The sequence below is a fragment of the Lucilia sericata genome, unplaced genomic scaffold (genome assembly GCF_015586225.1).
Source record: "Lucilia sericata isolate MDLA Ls3-8-SP2 unplaced genomic scaffold, ASM1558622v1 Contig000112F_arrow, whole genome shotgun sequence".
Classification (NCBI taxonomy): Eukaryota; Metazoa; Arthropoda; class Insecta; order Diptera; family Calliphoridae; genus Lucilia; species Lucilia sericata.
In genome coordinates this window covers 454315-475009 of record NW_023994144.1, presented here as the reverse complement: position 1 = coordinate 475009, position 20695 = coordinate 454315, and the positions used below count along the sequence as shown (strand labels likewise).

Here is a 20695-nt window from a genome sequence, read left to right as displayed (position 1 = left end):
GTATCTAACGATAAACGCCGTACAAATAATACGAAATTGTATTTAAAAAAGGGCTATATAATCCCTTATTCATAAAGATATTAATCGCTTACTTTAGGCTTATAACACACTCTTTCCATACAAAATTCCTACAATAAATTATAAATTTAATAATTTCTTCTAAACGGGAATTCTCGGATTCCGCGAAATGTCCGGGAAAAGAAAAACACTAGTAGAGAGTATGACACAAAAGAAGCCTAAAAAGCATGGGCCGAAATTTCCTTGGCATTAATTGAAAATCTGTATAACTCTCTATCAGCTTTTTCGAAGAAATCTTTTCTAAAACCTTTTAAAAATGTCTATAAAATTAAAAAAGTTTCATGAAAATTGTATTTTGCTGTTTTTTTGTCAATTAATGATTATGAAATTTGAATGTAAACAAAACATTGAACCTATTTAAGTGAAAGGCAGTGTACAAATAAAAATTCTTTGATCATTTTTAATTAAACAAAATAAATCGGCACCACTAATTCAAGAAAGAAAAAGTCGTTATTATTTGTGTTTTAAAAGGGTTTGTTTTTATTGTATTATTTATTATTTAATAAGAAGTTGTTTTGTTTCGAAACTAAAAATAATAATATAAATTATGTAATAATAAATTTACCTTTAGTATGTATACCTTATAGTTTTTTGTTTTATTTGGGGAGGGTATTCCTTTATGAATTTTCTTCTTTTCTAGATTAGAGTAGTGATTAATCATACATACATTCATCCTTATGTATATTTTTTCAATGAAGTTTTATTTCATTTTTAAACTATAATTATTTTTTTGTTTCTGTTGTTTATTAAATAAGAAGATAACGTGCTAGAATGTGTACTAACAATTTCATCATATTTGGAATTCGGAAACGAAATCGATCCATTCTACATATGTATAAAAACTGTTATAACTAAAATTCACGTTAAATAAATTTAAATTTTCTTTAATTTTTTGCTTGTATTTGTTACATACATATTATAGATATACATATATTAGTATATATAAATATATTACTACTGTACTACACTTATTAGGTATTTATTTTTTAACTAATGTACATATACCACTTGTGGTTTTGTAACTTCTTTTAATAATTTTTAATTAGTTATCAACTTTTTCGATATTTTTATATGTATGCATATGTATATATATTTTGTATGATCATGTAATAAAAGTAAAAACTTTTGTATTTTGTTTGTTTATTTGTTTCTTGTGTTTCGAAAACGAAATTTATTATTCAGTGTAGGCTTAAACAAAATCTAAACTAAAATAAAAATGGAAAGTTATGCTAAACGAACGTTTCGAACAAGAATTGGCCATAGCTTATGTATGTTAACAATGGTATTTATATTGATTGTATGTAAACAGTTAAAGTTCATTGTTGCTGTTAATAACATTGAGTAGGATTGGGAGACGATTTCAAGAAGATTAGAAAACAAATTGTAGATCGAAGTGAAAAACAGGTCGATGAAGAAGGATTGATATTTTTATTTTCTCTATATTGGTGGCGAGGAAATGTGAGTGGTTTTTAATAAATATTTTACAGAGCGCTTAGCCTTTAAAACATTATAGTTGCAGTTTTTTTAATTTAAAATTTGTAATTTGCTATATGTTTTAGAGAACCTTGGAGGTTTCCTTCATATTTCATTATATGTATTGTATTTGTAGCAAATTTTGCTGACGTCCCTTTTGTGTTGCTAGCAGTAGTCTAGCAATATTATGTTGTAGCCCTTAAAAAGATTTGTCGTTGTGGGATGTTCCTTCTGTATTGCTTCATTTCAACGTAAAATTAATCTGAAAATTAAGATATATAATATAAATTGTCATGAAAAGTAACTATACAAATAGTTTATAATAATTTAAAAAGGCGATGATGAAATAATACTAATAAGTCGAATAGGGAAAGTGTGTTTTATTAAAATAATTGAATTTTACTATATATAATTAAGGTAAAATAGTTAGTTAGTTAGTTTGAAAGGAGGATGTATATACATCAAATCCGAAGAAATACACCTAGGCCTCTATCGGGCCTGTTGTGCGCTCCTTAACCAGTGCCTCAGGTGGGAATCGAACCCACCACCTCCGGTCTACCAGACTAGAACACTAACCACTAACCTACCGGAGGCCAATGTAAAATATGTATTTGAACTTCATAAAGCTTGTAAATCGTAAAAGGATATAGGAGAACAGCTCAATTGTTCCAAAATTTTAATTTTTGAGATGTTAATTTTTTCACAAATTTTTAGTTTTAGTTTAGTAATTTTAGTTTTATTATATGTTGCAAATAATTGAAAGTTTAAAATTTTTTGGATTTGTGATCACACAGCAACATAATGTCGACCACATACAAATCAAACAAACAAATCCAATGTGTATGGGTAGCTTTAGATAACGTTATATCCAATTTTTATCAAATTTACCGTTGGATGCCTGTGGAGGACTCCTTTGCAAAGAAATAGTTTAAAATGTTGCTTTTAAGGACTTTTGGCTTTTTAATTAAGTCGGTGTTTTTGACGATAGAATCCTAAAAATTTGCGACAACTTTCAATTAATTGTTGTTACGCACTTTTGCATTTCAAGCAACTAGAATTATGTATATTTAGTGTTAATTATGAAATTCTTATTATCTACTGAATTTACCAATAACGTGTGTATCCATGTTTGAAATTCGCGATTTCGATGCAGGTTGTGGTATTATGGTGATCTCATCATTAATTTTTAATGGTTTCAACAATGAGTCGTTGGCTGCACTTAAACTGTTTCGTCCTGAACTGCTGCCGGCTGCCGCACTGGGAAGGGCTGAGTTCTTTTTCCCATCCATTGCCTTTTTTGCAACAGTACTATGTGCTGTATACACATGTGTTTCGAATTGTTTGTACATGCCGAAGGTTGCTGTACAGACGGTACACTTATAGGATAAATGTGCTGGTTTCAAAGTCATATGATGATCACGTGATACATGATTCAATAGTTTCCATTGATACATCTACAACAATATTGTGCAAAAGTTATTATAATGAACCACATTTAAATCAATACAAAAAGTAACTTACCCTTCCACATACTGGGCATCTGCCGGCATCTTTGCCTTTATTGGCTGCCTCTTGCATAGAACTTGTCACTAAACCATGGGAACCCAGTAAATGGCGTTCTAATCCTTGATCAGTAAAGAATCTGAATTGACATTTTTGGCAATTCAATGGAGGTCGATTGTATATCATTTTCGGGTGTATCTTTAATAAAAAAAAATAATTCTTAATTAGTTTTCCTGAACATATTTAACTTGTAAAATTAGGTACTTACTTTGACCTTATGCATCCACTGCATATGATTACGCAATTGTTCAAGATCCTTGATGTAGACATCACATATCTCACATATAACGAATTGAGCTTTGCCGCCTCCAGGACTTTGGCCTGGTTTCATACCAGCTGGTGGTACCTTGCTAGTCGATGGTGATGAACCAGGTGCTCCACCAGTTGATTGACGAGGTAGCGGTGTTATTGAAATACTTGGCTGTCCTGTTGATTTCTTGCCTATTGGGTTTTGTATTATTTGGCCTCCGGCACCTAGTTGATAGTTGTTTGGCAATACTACATTAGTAGCTGCAGGATTTCGCACTTGGTTGGCGGCTCTCATCATGGCACCGGCATTTTGTGCATTTTTGCCAACCGGTGCTGGCGGTGCCCGCCCACGTAGTTTATTGGCTGCATTTTGAGCTGCCAATGCTGCAGCCTGCAGGTTTCTGGCTTGTTGTTGTTGCTGTATGGAAGCCAATGCAGCTTTTTGTGCAGCAGCTTGTGCTGCCATGGCCTGATAAGCAGTAGCGGTTGCCACAAGTCCATGACGTGGTTTGAGACGTGGTATCTTGGCAGGAGCTTCCCAATCATTAGGAGGAGCCAAATTCACTTCGGGTCTGAATTTTTTCGCACAAACAGGTTGATGACGGGCTAATTTCGCTTTGCCATTATCCTCGAAACCGCAATTTGGACATTGATGATAAGGCAACGGTTTGATTAAACGTGCTTTAATGTTGTGAACAGCTTCCATGTGGTACACGATTTCAGTAGCGTTGCGAATTTCGAAAATACAGAAATTACACTTGTACAGCACACCATTCATATGAGGTGTTTCATAGTGATTTGCCATTGATAAGGCAGATTCGGATTTAAAATTGCAGAACTCGCACCGTTTCATATTGAATTTGAAAGGGGAATTCTTTTTCTTTGAAGCCTCCATATTGGCAGTAAGAGCTGCAATTGCTTTTTCGAATTCTGCAGTGTTGCGGCCCAAACTTTTTCGCATTTTGCGTTTTTGCAAACGGATCAAATCATTTTGAACAAACTCTTGCACTAGACCAACGCCTATATCCATGAAGAATTTCCCCAAGGGACTTTCGAAATAATTTTCTTGACCTGGTTTAGTAGCGGTACCATCAACTGTTACTGACGTTGAAGGCGTAGAAGAGGCCGGTTTTATGGCTCCTTTGATTGCCGTCATATCATCAGAAGCTTCTTTGATGAGTACTTTTGTACGCATGCCGGATTCCGAGTCATCATCGTCATCATCTTCAGATTCTTCGTCTTCCTCCGACCAGGATTCATCATCTCCATCGTCACGTCGGCGTTTCTTCTTCTTCTTTGTTTCTTCTTCACGATCCTCCTTGTTCTGTTCAGTCATCATATCAAATTCGTCGGCCTTATCAACTTCATCAAAGTCTTCTTTAGTGAAGGAGAACTTTGATTCGATTTCTTTGATCACATCCTTTATTTGCTCCGAAGGTGGTTTCTCATAAATATACGGGACTATGAAGGATGGAGCTTCCAAAACGAACATTTCATCGGTAAGGCCAGGCAGAATATTGGTATTGGTCGGTGCATTCAAACCAGTTAAACCCGCCAAGGTTGCAGCAGCCGAAGAACCAGCAGATATTGGCGCACCAACGGGCACTAACTTTGGAGGCCCGGAGTTTGCAGCAGGTGTAATATTCACAGGGTAGATATTCATGTCGGGCGTACGCTTAGTCGTAGCCTCTTGTGCTATTGGCGGTGTAATTAAAGTTCTTGCGTCTTTAATACTAATTTGTCCGGGCATTTGCGGAGCACTGCTACGTTGCCGTTTACTAGGTGGCTGAGAATCTTCACTAACAGCGTCCATTTTGCGTTTTGTGAGATCATTTGGTGCTGGATTATCATCTTCGATTACTACACAATCATCATCATCGTCGTCATCGATCACTTCAGTGGATTTAATAGGGGGTGCTGGCTTTGTGATTTTGGCGGGCTGTTTGTCGTTTTCATTTTCTGAGTCAGATCCAATTAACACTGCACCATCTGAATCGTTTTCTTCGGGCTTTTTGTTATTGCTATTTTTGACCGCTGTATTTGTCACTTCAGACATTTCAATATCCGAATCATCGCCAAGGTCAACAACGCCGCCATCCGATTGTTGTTTCTCTTGATTGGTAACAGTTCCATTCTCCTTTTGTTTATTTTTCGGCACTGCGAGAGGATCTTCAGTATGGTTAGAATTGTCATTGGATGTTTCGTCAACATGATTTGTACTTTTGGATTGAATAGAACCATCCTGACTTAAGCCGCCATCATCTTCATCATTATTTATTGATTTCTTTGTTTGAGCATGACTATCGTTTGTATTAGTGTCGTCGTTTTCAGTGTCGGCATTGTTGGAGGCCCCCTTTTCCGAAAGACTATTGACACTATCCACGCTCTCCTCACCGGTTTTAGGCGCTGAATCACAATTCTGCGAAATGCTCTCACATGCATTCGATGAATCCTCATTTAAGCTGGCCACGGACTTAATGCCCAATTCTTTAGAATTTACATCTCTGCCAGCACTACCACCATTTTCCGTTGATGAGGTAATTTGTGAATCATCTTCTTCGGTATCAACACCATCTACGTCCATGCCTTCTTCTTTACTCTTGCCGGTGTTGTTGTTGCTGTTGTTATCACTGGATGAACCATTCTGTTGTTGTCCTTCATTAACATTCCTGTTACTGTTGTTTGATTCATTATTTTGAATATCGCCCGTCAATGCAGAACTCTCCGGAATAGAAACATCAACTTCTGTCATGTTTCACAACTTCAAGCGTAACTTTTCTAGTTGTTTATCTTCAAGTTAGTTAGTTCTTTAAGTAAGCCAAATAATTAGTTAGTTGATTAGATCTGAAAGGAAAGAAGTTAAAATAAATTACACAAATAAACAATAAAAGATCTCAATAAAATTCATCAGATTGATTTTAGTTTTGACGTTAGTAAACAATAGTAAAGAAGTAAATTATCCTATAAGATTGATTTCAGTTTTGACGTTAGTAAACAATAGTAAAGAAGTAAATTATCCTAACGTATCGATGGGTAGGTTATTAATTAAATTCTCTGAAGCTAGGAAAAGTAGACAAATTTAAATTTGTGTACATTTTATTGCAGATTCTATATGTATGTAAATAAATATGTATGGAATATGTAATAAATATGTATATAAGAATATGAACAAATTAATTCATTAAGCACTAAAATAATACATTTATCAAAAATGTACATACATGTATATATATATATATATATATAGTATATATATATATATATATATATATATATATATATATATATATATATATATATATATATATATATATATATATATATATATATATACATAGGTATAGTACATCACAACTACACTATGTAAATAGACTTGTAGTATATAGCCAAGTGCAGTAGCTGCTCTAGCAACAGAATAAGTACATAATGAATTTATGTATATACATATAATATATAAACACATACTCATACAACCCATTATGTACGAACAGCGTGTAAAAACAAAATAAATAGACGGTGAGTTGGGCTCACCGTCAAGTCAATACGAATGACTGACAAACAATTCCAAATAACAAGCAAGAAATTTAAAGAAAAGTTAGCAAAACACATTGTACCTACCACAAACATACATATGTATGTACATATGGATATCGAATGTTCATGTATGTCGAGCGAGTAGAATGGAGTAAATTTTGGTTTTTAGTCAGTCCGTCAGTTGGATAACACAATAATATCAAAATTAAATAGTGAGTTTGCAGCTTCTACTAAAACATTAAATGAAGTAGAGAAAATCAACGTGGTTTTTATAATGTCAGTTGGATGAATTTTTTTACCTCATACTTTGTCCTGCATTTAGTCTAGTTAAGTTAATTGTAATAGCATCGGCCAATTTTTTGGAATGGTCTCACTTAAGAGTTTAACATAATGTAGGAATTGTACACCAGGCCATCAAGGAGGATGATATTGCTCAGTATTAAGTGCTGAATGGTAGTGACAAACGCGGAACGATGGTGGAGAAAGAGTTTGTGTATTAAAAATAATTATAAAGTTTTTTGACCGGTTAACGGTAACGCATTGAATCCGGACGATCAAAACAAAACACACTACACTCTCAAGAACCAACAAACAACTAAATGTTGCCAAACAAAGAGTAGCGTCAATGGGAGCAAGAGTATAGCACTGACAAACTACAGAATGGTTGAAGAGTTGTATTTAAAACGGATGATTTTTCGTAGTAAATAAAATTATAATTTAAACTTTTGTACAAAATTTCTTGTTGGATTTAAAACAAATACCTATTTTATGTAAAATAAATTTAAAATAAATAATTTAAATCTCAATTTAAAAAGACTTTCTTATTAAAACCAAAAATCCCAACAAAAGAATAATTTGACAATAAGTTTTTAAATTATTTAGGTATGAATTTTTAATTATGTATTTGATAAATAATATAATAAATAGTAACAAATTTGAAAGTTATTTGTAAAATTAGAATATATATTACTATATAAAAAATATATATGTACAAATATTAAAAAATCATGTTCCTCGAAAAATCGTTTATAGAAAAAAATAATATACATACATGTATGTATGTATATGTATGTATAAATTGTAGGTATAAAACGAAGGCAACACTGACGAAAGTAGTGCGAAATTACCATATTAAATAAATAAATAAAGTTATAGTATAGTGTATTTCCCAAATTATGGTAAATATTATATAACGTTATATACAATATTTGCTATTTTAGTTCATTACCACATATTTGTATTTTGTGGATACAAAACTGTACCTTTAGATATCAACACTGTCAAAAGACACAGATATAAATTCGAATGTTCTCTTGCTCTAAATAAGAGGGTTGCTTTCGTTAATAATGAAGGAGAAAGCATTTATAGAGAATATTTAAAGAGAAACTAAATTACTCTTAAACAGCATACTATTTGCCATTCTATAATAAAATGAATTTCGTAGAAAGATATTCAACAATTTTTTGACAATTTCATACACATTAAATAAAACACATTTTACTACTATGGATTAAATTGCCACGAATATCAAAAACAAAACAAAAAACAAGGAGAAAAACAAATATTCTCATTAAATGCCGCTTAAATAAACTGTGTGTGTGTTCACCGAAACTAAATATTACTGTGTGGACGACCCAACAACTGGTATGCAACATTATGATGTCAATATTAAAGAAGGAAAATTGCAAAAAAAATATATTAATTATAAAATAATTAAAATATGGCTACGAATTCATTTTAGAAGCCAATGCTGCCGTCGTGTTCGAATTTTGTTTTTTAAAACATTGTTTAGAACATAAATATTCGAAACAAGAACAACAGAAAAGAGAACAAGTTAGAAAATGGAAACGGACAATAAGTTGATAAATATAAATAAAACAAAATTGTAATAAAATATATGAAATATAAACTAAAAAAGAAGAATACAGATGAAAAAATCAAACGAAAAAGAGGTTGAGTTTTATATATATATATATATATATATATATATATATATATATATATATATATATATATATATATATATATATATATATATATATAGTAATAAAAAAGCAATCCAATGTAATAATAAAATATGTATGCGTGTATTTTTCCTTTTAAAATTTTATTCCAAAAATACAAGACAGAATTATTTTACAATCTTTTACCTTTTCCAACTACACTATTTTTTACTATTGAATATTTATAACAAAACTTTAATCATTTTACTACATATTTCTATATGATATTAATTACCTTACAATGCAGTGACATCATATTAGCAAAAATTATCCTATTGCAAAACTACAAAGGGTTTAAATTTACAAATTATAAAGTTTTTTACTTTTTACCCATAATTTTTTAAGTTCATTTCATAAAATTATGAAAAAACCAGGGACTGTAAATAACTGTTATTCTGAAATTTTTAACTCAAAAAATCTCTATGTTGGAGTCAACGTAGACCTATACTATTATATACCAATATACTCGTATTGCTGTACTTTTTCAGAATATATGGTGATTTAAAAAAAATGATCTTTGCTCCACAAATAACAGTTATTTTTTAACGGAAAAACAAAAGTCTGATTGAAACAGTTAAAAAATGTGTTTTATTTTTCCGTCATAAAATAAGAATTATTTGAGGAGTTTTATTTTTTCCATCAGAAAATAAAACTCATTTGTTTTCCCCGTCAAAAAATCAAACAATGTATTTATATATTTTTTCAGTATTCTATTTTATTGAGTTTATCTGAGCAAGTCCATTAAATACTTGATTTGAACTGACGTTGAAAACATCTGAATCAAAAACGGTAAATGGTAATTTTCTGTTATGACTGAACACAAGCTTTTTTAATTTTTTCGGAAGGCATTATTATTGAAAATGAGTTTTATTTTCTGACGAAAAAAATAAAGTCCTCAAATAATTTTTATTTTAGGACGGAAAAATAAAACTCTCTTTTTAAAAGTTTCATTTGAATTTTTATTTTTAGGTTGAAAAATAACTTTTTCAGATTGATTTTTATTTTTAAAGTCACAAAATAAATGTTATAAACTGACTTTTTTAATATAACTTATAACTGTTACGGTCCCTGGAAAAACTTATTATCGTATGTAGATTGCTCAATGATATTTAGCTTTAAATTTCTCCAGAATCTTCGAAATAAAGTATTCCAAAACCGAAACCGGAAAGCAGTTAACTGGTTTTTTCTTTTTTTGAAAACCGACCGGTTTCGAATAGTTCATATTTTCGAATTATTCGACTGGACGGTTTTTTGTGTCGGTTAACCGGTCGGCCCTAACATACGTAGAGTTTTATCCTGCACACTCCATTTTACTGTTTTCATTAAGAAGTTGATTTAACGCTCGTTAGATAACATTTCAAGAATTATTTGAAGAATTCTTCGTAAGTTAAATATTTTTAAGGTATTTTTTTGCCTAAAAAGTATTTTTCTGTACGTATTATGTGTTATTTTCGGAAAATATATTTCATTATTTTTGCAGACAAAATTACCATTAATAGAAAATGCAATTTTTCAAGACCGTTATTTTTCGAAACCGTTAATAAAAATCTAAAGATCATAAGGACTGTCCACAATCTTCGAATATGGCATGGGAAAAACAGGCAGACCTCCAGCAATTAGGATGTTGGAATCGCAAAAATATCAAGGTTTAAAAAATCAATTTTAAATCAGAGTATTTAATGTTGCAAGAAATTATTCTTAAATTTTTAATTTCGAAATAATTTGTACAGTAATAAATTTGTAATATTGAATTACCTGTTTTACAGCATTAATATTACATATACATATATTTAGAAATACATATGTATGTATTTAGGAATATATGGTAGTTTTATTGGTCCTCCTCCTCTTCCTCGGGGTTAAAGGATAACTTAACTATACTTTTAACGGACGATTTTTGTCTTGGTTTGTTTTGTTTGTCTTTGTTGTTTTTGTCAGCCTTAGTATCTTTTGTTGAAGTTAAAACAGACTTTAAAGATAAATCGTCTCCAGGTTTATGGCGTTTGCGAAATACGATTGGTTTATTTAAATCTGCAGGTTCTTCTGCAGCTTCTGTGAAAATAAAAGTATAATAATGTTAATACACATAAAAATATATACATATGTGTGTATGTATAAGTTTATAAGTTTGTATGTATACGTTTTATCTCAAAATCGGTATATGACCCGTAGTGCAATGTGTGTCTATCCATAATTTCAGGTAGTATTACAGGTCATATTTATGATTAGAATTAGAAAAAATTGGTGATCACAATCCACATATTAAGATTCATATTCCCACCAAATTTTATTAAAATCAAACTTTATCTTTAAATATTTTGTAACAATTTTTGAATTTTCAAAAGAGTAAAAACAGTATGGTATAAATTAATACATATTGGAAACAAATTAAAGTAGGTTGTCTCTATTAGAGCTAGTTGAAGTCGTAATCTGATTTCAATAAAATTTAGAGGAAATATTTTCCTGACTTTGTAGATTATGCCACAAAGTTTTTTCAATTTATATTCATAATTATGACCTATGACCCCATCCGAAAATTGGATAGACGACTTTGCACTGTGGGCAAAAAAGTGATAATGGGATAACGGGTATATTAGAAATTAAGTATGTACCTTTAGTTAATATTAGAAAGAAAAATTGTGACATAATCTGTATCGGCATTAAATAAATTAAATTTTAAAAATGTCATTGTATTGAAATAATAATGCACTATAGCTCGAAAACAACTAGTGATAATCAAAAATAGTCTTTAGCCAAAATGTAGGAAATAACTTAGCCTATATAGGTCATAATCGGTTATAAATTTTTACCTATGAAAGTTCCTAAAAATCTTATTTTTGTGACCTTTGGCCGGCAATATTTCGCTTAGCGCACTTGAGTTGTTATCACTCATTTTTCTTTTATCATTTTTAAGTTCTTATTTATATATATTTGTAACCGCTTATGGCCTATAGGCTAGGTTATTGAATATTGTTAAATAAATAAATAAAAAAATATTTGGAACTTAAGTTTTTGGCAACAAATAGTAATTAGGTTCCTGATGTAAGTAGGTTCTTGATGACACAGCTACCGCTTTATGTAATAATTTAACGGAATCACAATCTCGACAAATACAATAATTATACAGCCTAAATAAATAACATCTTTAAATAGTACATTTAATTTCTGAAAGTGGGAAAGCTTACTGGCTCCATTTAAAAAACGAACATGTGCGAATTAAAAGAAGAAAAAATTGATTTTCTGAAAGCTGGTTTTTAAGGGGGCGAGGGCCAACAATGGTCCGATTCTCATAAAATTTAATGAATGGATGTATTTTCTTTCTTTGATTCGTAAAGAAAAATAGTTAAACGTTGTTTTGAGTTACTGACTACAAACATGCATTTGCGTAGAAATCCTTACCCTGCTTATTAATAATGGTAAGTAGACGCTATGTACCAATTTTCATTTAGCTATCTAAAATTCCGCAGCTATATTCCTGGGCTATTATTATAGCAATAAGAATATATTTGTTTAATTTCAAAATATTTTAAAAACAAGAAAAAACTTAATTATTACAAGTTTTTATTTAACTTGCTTTGTTAGTTTGTTGGTTTGTAATGGTACAAATTTTGTAGCTGAATTTTCGACCAGTTCCTGTATCCCGATTCAATGGAAATTTGGAACACACCTGACGACAACACAACTTTATGTTCGAAAAATCGAAATTAAATTCGGAGTTCAGTTAGTATGTTGTTGCAAAATCTAATTCAATTTTTAAAACGCTCCCAGTAGCTCAAATTTGCTGAAATTTGGAATATACCCTGGCGTGCAAATGTGAGTGCATGTTTGTAATTTGTGCACTTTATTTGAATAAAAATAAAACTACAAAAGCAAATCCAAAAATTTTTCTGATTTCTTTTTTAGTTAATATTTAACAAAATGAATTACAATTTAAGCCAAAAAGCTTAAATTTCTATGTAAAAAAACAAAAAAAACTAAGCACTCAGGGGAGGCTAGCATTTCAAAATTTCAAGGACTGAAAAGTAAAAAGTTATGTCCAATTCTTTATTGTAAAATAATATAGAACAGAAACTTCTATATTATTTTATATATATGTATATATATATATATATATATCAACATAAATAAAAATACAGTACAAAAGACCTCGATCTAACTAAATACAACTAAAATTAAATAGGTTCTATATTCCTATATTCCATTCAAACTTGTGTGTTTTAAATATGATATTTATATAAAATTCCACAGTGTGACAATATAAACTAAAAAAGGAATATCTGAGAAGTGGTACTATTCTTCTGATATGTATTATCGAGTATAGGACTTATTAGAAAGGTCTTTAAGACATTCAATTTTACTTGAATTTACTTAGATCGAGATCTTTAGCGCTGTATTTTTATTTTTATAAATTATTTTACACATTAATGGTAATGGAAAATTAATGCATTAATTTTATTACTTTTTTTTATTAAATAATAAATTTAATGTTAATGGAAAATTAATGCATTAAATTCAAAAATATTTAATGTTAATGCAAAATTAACGCATTAATTTTTAAAAAAAATTATGTTAATGCAAATTTAATGCATTAAATGTACCCATGTTATGCAATAAACTTGTATTAATATTAATTTTTTTTAATGTAGAAAAAATTGTTAATGCATTAACACATTTAATGCATTTATCCCAGGTCTGATAAAATATACATATGTACATTAGAGTGTTCCGAGGAACAGCCTATTTAAGAATTTCATGTAGGAATACCACTCAATCGATTCGTATTAATGTACTGAACACGAGAAAAATAAAAAATATTTTTTTTGTAATGGTCCTCAGTTCCCTACCAGTGATTGAAAATCATGACCTCAGTATAATTTTGAAAAATAAAATATTTTGGATTTTTTTGAAATGGGATTCAAAAATTCTATATAATTTTTGTAGAATATTTTTGGTCCACAAAATTATTTTTAGTTGCCTGGAGAGTCATATTATTTTCACTTTTCATCGAAATGGGTGTCAAAATTGTCGTTCTTCGGGACACTCTAATGGACATATATGAACAATTTTTTCATATATGGATGCATACATATAACAATATGTGGAGAATTAAATCTTATATGGACGCATATATGAAAACTAGTATCATTTATGGACGCATATATGAACTGTTTTGTCATAAATGGGATCATATGTATATGAACATACATATATCCATAAATACATAGTTTATTTTGCCTTATATGAAAATAGATTTTCAGTTCCAAACACTTGTATTATATAAATTGATATTGTTATAATAAAATGGAATGCATTTGGTTGTGATAATCGCCTAAAGATAAATCAAAAAATTGCGATAACTAATTGGAACCTCCATTTTTTATTAAAAAATTTTTAAGTTAAATTTAATTTTGATAAAAATTTAATTGTATTTTGGAAAATATTATTTTTAATTTAATGTATAAAAATATTTTACATCATTATTTTTAGGGCTATTAATGAAAATAGGCCAAAGAAATACTCCTTCCCTGGGTAGATCCATTTTTGAACTTCATATAGCAAGGTCATCAAGGCTTGTAAAAAACTTAGTTGTGCCGCTTTTTATCGATATACAGGTATATTTAACATAATTATGAGCTCAGAAGCCCTTTCGGGGGTTCTGCTGTATGATTGCTAGGTGAAATAATGGACCGATTCAATATGCTTCGTCCTTGGGTCAAAAAAAAAAAAAAAAAACGTGTGTGCCAAATTTCATCCAATTATCTTGAAAATTGAGACCTGTACCTTGCGCACAAGGTTTACACTAAATCGACTCAGAAAACGATTCTAAGCCGATTGGTATACTTTAAGATGGGCATAGGACGACTAAAGTAGTGTAGGGTATAAACATTTTAAATGTTTTGAACTGAAAATCTATGGTTATATTTTCATAATTTTATACAAATCAAATCAAGCAATAATACAAAGAGAGCGTTTCCAATAAGCTAACCACAGCTGTATATATATTCATATCGTCACCTGAAATGCAAAAAGGCGTGTACATACGTACGTACGTACATATTTATGCATAAATGTAAAAACATGTGTACTTTTTTATATGAGGAAAGGAGAAATTTATGAATATGTATGAACATACAGTGAATCAAATAAGTTTTTTGCCTACCTTTTTTAAAGAGAATTTTGGTTTTTGTTCATAAATAAAATTTTATAAAACTGGTAACAAGTAAATTTCTGTTTTACAATTAAAAAAAGAGATTGTGTAAAATGGGAAAACCAAGAAAAAATATTAAAATACAAATTTTGGTACATTTGTTGTTGCATTTTATTATTTTTCATCAGCATTTGCAGGTCAATAAATTATTTTGAATTTTTAGAATTCAAGATAATTTCGTTGGGGTTTTCAAATTATTTTTTAATTACTTTTTGGAATTTATTGTTTTAATGTTGAAAGGACACGTGTTAAGTATTTTCCAATTAGAATTTGCAAAAATCATATCCTCATTGTGTGAAACTGTGAAGTTATTTGCGTTAAAAATGTTTAAAGGAAAATAATGAGGCAATTCCAATATAAAAAATTTGTTTAGATTTAGAACAAGAGTAAATATGTTATGAGATGTTTAATCAATATCATAAAAAAATAAAAAATAGAGTAATTGATGAAATAACCCAAAGAATTATTAGAAAAAATACACTGAGTGATCTTTCAAAAGCTTTAACTGCCAAAGGGGAGCGACTTGTATGCGAGGAAAAAAATTGAACTCCTTATTTTTCTTCTCCAAAGTCTATATACCAACTAGGAAGAACACTACATTAAAATTTAGACCTCAAGACAGACCTCAAGTTACTTGGAACCAATATAAAGTGAACTGTCGTGTGGTACAGAAAAAATATCAAATTTAGATATTTACATATAGAGGTGGTTATCATCACCTAAGGTCCACAAAAGCAATATTTTTCAGCTAACACATTCATTTATAAATATTTAGAACCCAAATCAGGAATCCAGATCCAAATATGGCTACTGTATTTGATTCATAAAATAAAGCATTCAAAATATGAGGCAGAAAATCAAGATTTTAGCATGTAATAGTTCTATAGTGGTATGCGGTGATGTCCCCATACTTAAGAGTGGCTAGGATGGTATTTAGTGTTAGCTTTATTGAATAACAATCAATATTATACAATTCTAAATAAAATTCATACAGTACTCCCCAAAAAGTTGGGGTTTCCATAGTGTAGTTTTTGTTTATCAATGCAAAATGACCAAAAACCTAGATTATTTTGTTATAATATATAGTTTTATACCCCACTAAACATTTTTTCTAGATTCAAATCCATTGATTTTCTAGTATATCATGTATCTAATTCAAAATTACTTATCATTTTTGAAATAAAACCAAAGAAACGATAGATTTCATGTTAAGTCAAATACTGATAAATTCTTATAGGTATATAGGATAATAAATCGGTTAAGAATTGTCCAAATTTAATCGTACCACTACTAAAATATCTAAAAATTGTTATTTTAATATATAGAAGAATATTAAATTTTATAAAATAACATTTTATCAAAAATCTCGTTAATTAATATCACGATTTTACTTTTTTTGGTAAAAAATTAAAATATAAGATATCCTTTAAAAAATACAACAAAGAAATTGCATAAATTTGCTAAAAATAATTGTTCAAAGTTTTTTCTTAAAATTTATAAAATTTGACATAGGCAAATTACTTAATTGATTCACTGTATGTACATATATGGTAATTTATGTTCATATGTTCGCCAAATTTCGGATCCGAACATATATGGAGCTTCATATATGACCATATATGGTCCCATATACATATGAACATATATGATAATTTTTGGCTAGGTAAGGAAAGTTTTTACAAACGATTTGAAAGATATTATAAATTAAAATTATTTAATGCAAAATAAGTCATAATAGCATCTGTATCTCATTCGATTTTCAAAATGAAATGGGACCCTAAAATAACTAAGAGTTCATAAAAGGACTTTTCTTTACAGAAGTAAGGAAGATAAAGCCTGAACAAGAAAATGGAAAGTGTCTCCTAAATTCTATTTCGGCTAAAGAAGCAAATGAATCTTATTATTTGTTTCTATTCTTCTGTGACCAGTGATTACATACCTAGAAACTCTATAATATCTGAAAGATAATGATACTAATTTAGAATCATTAAACATATATTCTAATGTTAAAAGACTCTTCTTTAAATATAATACATGCTTACCAAGTTCTGCACCTGTTGAGAGACCATTTTTTTGTGGAATAATTATAAGACCACATAGACACAACATGAAAGGTGTACTTTTTGAACAAAAATTTGCTTTAAAATCTATTAAATAAACTATTTTATTTTAGAAAACTATTTTGAAAATAATAATTTTGTATTTTTTATTTTAAATAACTTTACTTAAAAACATTTTTTTGCGTTTGCAAAACAAAAATAAAAAAATATTTGCAATTTGAATTAAAGTATTTAAATAAACTATTTTTCACAATTCTGTAAGTCCTTACATAATTCCTACGAAGATATCGAATTCTCTAAAAAATCGGGTTCATAAACATATGTTTTTAATTCAAATTATGTAAAATAGTGCCTTAGTATAAAAATGTGAAAATTTGTGCATAATTATTGTCAGAAATTAGTCATCTCAAATAGCCTCTAATTCATTCTAAAATATAAAATACTTAAAATTAAATAAATTATTTTTTAATTACAACAAGAAGCTTGTTTATTTTTTCTGAAGTAGTTGAAGATTTAAAGTTATAAACAATAAAATTCAATTTTGTTTTCATTTTCTAATAGCTTACTAAATATGCCTACTAATGATAAACAAATTTGTATTAAACTTCATTCTAAAAATCAACGATTTATGCTAATAAAGAACAATAACGACAGTGGGAAGTTTAATAGACACTGTCCTAAATGTTTGGGAAGCGAATAGTATGCATAGATGTCCTCACTCATGTCACTGCCATTTATAGTTTAAAAATGTACATATATGTACTTTGAGCTGCCTCCTTCTGCTCATCAATACAAAGATTGATTATACCTATGTACATATTTGGGCCAAATGTATAGGAGGAAGCACAAAAAGCGTTAGTAGAAATTAAAAAAAAAAAAAAAAAACACGCAGTTATTGGATGAAACCATTTTTGTTAATTCTATTTTAAGACGATAATTTACCGTTGACTCTTCTTTCTCCTCCATATTTCTGTTTCGCATTGCTGTGTTCCTTCTTTTTCGTAATATTTCCTTTTTAACTTTTATTCTTTTAAAAATAACACACAGACAGACTAACATGTCTGTCCGTCGATTTGACATTTGGTGGAGTGAGAAGGAAAGTGTATAAACGAACAGCAACATTTCCCAAGCAACCATATCACAGCAACAACACAAACAACAGCAACTATTATTTTGTTACTACAATATTAAACTTTAGCAACATTTTTAAACCATACCACTGCTGATTTTGTTGTTGTCGTGCTTATTTCAACTTTACTTTCCTAGCCTGCACGTTAAATTGTCCGTCCATTCATTTGACAGTCAGTTTGTTACATTGACTGTATGTTTGCTTATTTATCCGTCGTCTGTCCTATTCTTCATTTGCTTTGTTGCCCGTACCTCTCTAACCTATTGTTGGGTTTATTGCGCGGGCTGTTTTAGCATCGTTTGACGGCAGCTGTTGTTGTTGCACCATTATGCTTTGTGTTTCATTTTTATCATCATGTTTGCTTTAGCGGAGCCCCAGTATATTTTTTCACATTGAAAAATGTATGTATGTTTGTGAGAGTCTGCATAAACTCGTAGAATTTATACTAATTGAGGGTGCTCCGCTGGCAAAAATTGTAAAATTATTAAAATCCAACTATTTCTTTAAAGGGAACCGCATATTTTTTATGCAGATTACTGAAAATTAATTGTATTTAAGATATTTAAAAAAATCTGTAAATAATTTACATTTTTTAGCCACTTTTTGGGTTTTTTCGTTCATAAAATTTTTGAGGTTAGAAACTTTTTCTTTCAGGACTTAAAAATTTACCACAGAACTTAAGTTATTAAAAAGATGCTACAAAACTTACATTTAATAAAGGCATTTATTTAGTATTTTAATGTTTATTATTTCCTGCAGATATTTGCTTTGATAATATTGACGGCTTTATTTTGCTTTTTATAGTTTATTTATTAATTTCTTTGTATTGAACACCGTTATTTTATTCTTGAAATATAATTTTCTTGAAAAAAATACAATAATGTTAATTGTGAAAAACAATTTTCATTATGCTTGTTCTTCTTGAAATTGAGTTTTTTTTTTTTTTTTTTGTTCACAAATACACTTTTTTGTATTTTTTGTTTGCGAAAATTTGTTGGAAAAATGTACTGAAGAGGAGCGTGGAAACGGCACAAAGCAAAAAAAATAACTAACGACAGACACAACGCTCGACTCTGACTCAACTAAACCCAAAATGACAGCTAACTGACAGAATAAAAAAACCAACAACAATAACAAATATAAAGAAGCAACAAAAACAAGAAAGCAAGCCATGGACGGACGGACATAGCAGACGGACAGACACGAATATCATTTAACAACATAGTTGGTGATAGATAACGACTGTCGACAAGATAGATAGGTAGATATACATATGTACCTACTACCAAATATTCAGATTTTTAATTATTTACAAGGTTGAAGGACTGTATTTTTCTCACCTTTGGCTAAACGCTTTTCTTCAAGAGCTACTTCCTCTGCTGTAAGATCACCCGAATTTATTACAACTATTTGTGGTTTTTCGTCTTCACGTTCTGCCCTGTCTTCGTTATCGGAATCGCCTTCGAAATCTTGAAGTTTCTGTCTCTAAATTGGCAATATAATTATCCTTTAATAAAGTTTAATTTCAACTTTATATTCTTATAAAAATCACCTTTGTTTCAACTGAAGGTCCGTCCTTATAGCCAATTTGTTCCTTTAACTGTTGCAAAAACTTAGGATCTTGCGGTTTAATGTATGCAATATTACGTTTAGACATAGTTTTTAATTGTTGCACTTGAGAATGCCATTAAATTTGATATTTTTGCTTTTACACAGGCACTAAAAGCAAATTGCAATCAACCGGAATTTTTGTTTTTCAGTCACACGTTTTTCAGCTATGTTTACAACTAGGTAAATTGGCAAATTTGTTTTGTTGTGGTACCAAAGGAAAACAACACAGTGTTGTGTGTTGATAAGAAGTCAGAATGTCAAAGTTGTAGAGTTGTATTTTTTAATGGCAGTTCGACAGATTTGTATTTTCTATGCACAAGAACTGCCAGATTGACATTAAAAATATAGAGTGAAATCAGAACTCTATAGGGCTACCAGATTTGCGAAAGACCATACATTAAAGCTGTATGGTCACACGTCAAAATTTTGATCAAGATTTTTGTATGTGTTGTTTAACCGTTATCACAGGGTATACAGTGGCGTCACGAGCAAAAAACTATTTCTCTCTCTCTTTCGCACAAAACGATTTCAATGATTTTTTAGCTGTATTTTATATACCTCTTCTCACCAAACAATTTCAAAATCAAACAAAAGCTGATGTCAAAAGTGACACCTCTGTATACTTTGTGCCGTTATGTCAATACCCACATACCCGGGTATGTTTCTCATTTTTGAAGTGATATATCTCGAGATCTATATATCGTATCGGCTTGAAATTTGGACTATGCTTTCAGAGTAATGTTTTCTATACATTTCCAAAAATTAGTTAGATATATATATATTAAAC

General features: G+C 29.7%; 2 protein-coding genes across 6 annotated transcripts; both read right to left on the bottom strand.

Moving 5' to 3' along the window:
• Positions 1-1208: 1208 nt before the first annotated feature.
• LOC119600400 lies at positions 1209-20025 on the bottom strand. 5 transcript variants are annotated; one of them, XM_037950593.1, is made up of 7 exons: positions 19850-20025; positions 19638-19782; positions 10656-10952; positions 3323-6207; positions 3073-3252; positions 2660-3005; positions 1209-1813 (listed from the first exon to the last, which is right to left on the bottom strand). In XM_037950593.1, the coding sequence occupies exons 4-7, from the start codon at positions 6113-6115 to the stop codon at positions 1809-1811; spliced, it is 3324 nt and encodes a 1107-aa protein (XP_037806521.1). In that variant the 5' UTR covers positions 6116-6207; positions 10656-10952; positions 19638-19782; positions 19850-20025; the 3' UTR covers positions 1209-1808. The 5 variants fall into 5 exon arrangements, with proteins under 5 accessions (XP_037806521.1, XP_037806520.1, XP_037806523.1 ...); XM_037950592.1 differs by lacking the exons at positions 19638-19782; positions 19850-20025 and adding an exon at positions 19007-19394; XM_037950595.1 differs by lacking the exons at positions 10656-10952; positions 19850-20025.
• LOC119600391 (uncharacterized protein KIAA1143 homolog) lies at positions 10732-19954 on the bottom strand. Its single transcript, XM_037950579.1, has 3 exons — positions 19850-19954; positions 19638-19782; positions 10732-10952 (listed from the first exon to the last, which is right to left on the bottom strand). Exons 1-3 carry the CDS (start codon positions 19952-19954, stop codon positions 10732-10734), a joined length of 471 nt encoding a protein of 156 aa, XP_037806507.1.
• Positions 20026-20695: the final 670 nt, after the last annotated feature.

What these genes read in the sequence shown, in the direction of transcription:
- LOC119600391 (XM_037950579.1), bottom strand. Translation starts at nt 19,954, where the DNA reads ATGTCTAAACGTAATATTGCATACATTAAACCGCAAGATCCTAAGTTT. An exon ending in GACCTTCAGTTGAAACAAAG is followed by an intron (nt 19,783 to 19,849) that starts GTGATTTTTATA and finishes TTGCCAATTTAG; the next exon opens with AGACAGAAACTTCAAGATTT. An exon ending in AGAAAAGCGTTTAGCCAAAG is followed by an intron (nt 10,953 to 19,637) that starts GTGAGAAAAATA and finishes TTATTTTCACAG; the next exon opens with AAGCTGCAGAAGAACCTGCA.
- LOC119600400 (XM_037950593.1), bottom strand. Translation starts at nt 6,115, where the DNA reads ATGACAGAAGTTGATGTTTCTATTCCGGAGAGTTCTGCATTGACGGGC. An exon ending in AGTGGATGCATAAGGTCAAA is followed by an intron (nt 3,253 to 3,322) that starts GTAAGTACCTAA and finishes TTTTTATTAAAG; the next exon opens with ATACACCCGAAAATGATATA. An exon ending in GATGCCCAGTATGTGGAAGG is followed by an intron (nt 3,006 to 3,072) that starts GTAAGTTACTTT and finishes ATATTGTTGTAG; the next exon opens with ATGTATCAATGGAAACTATT.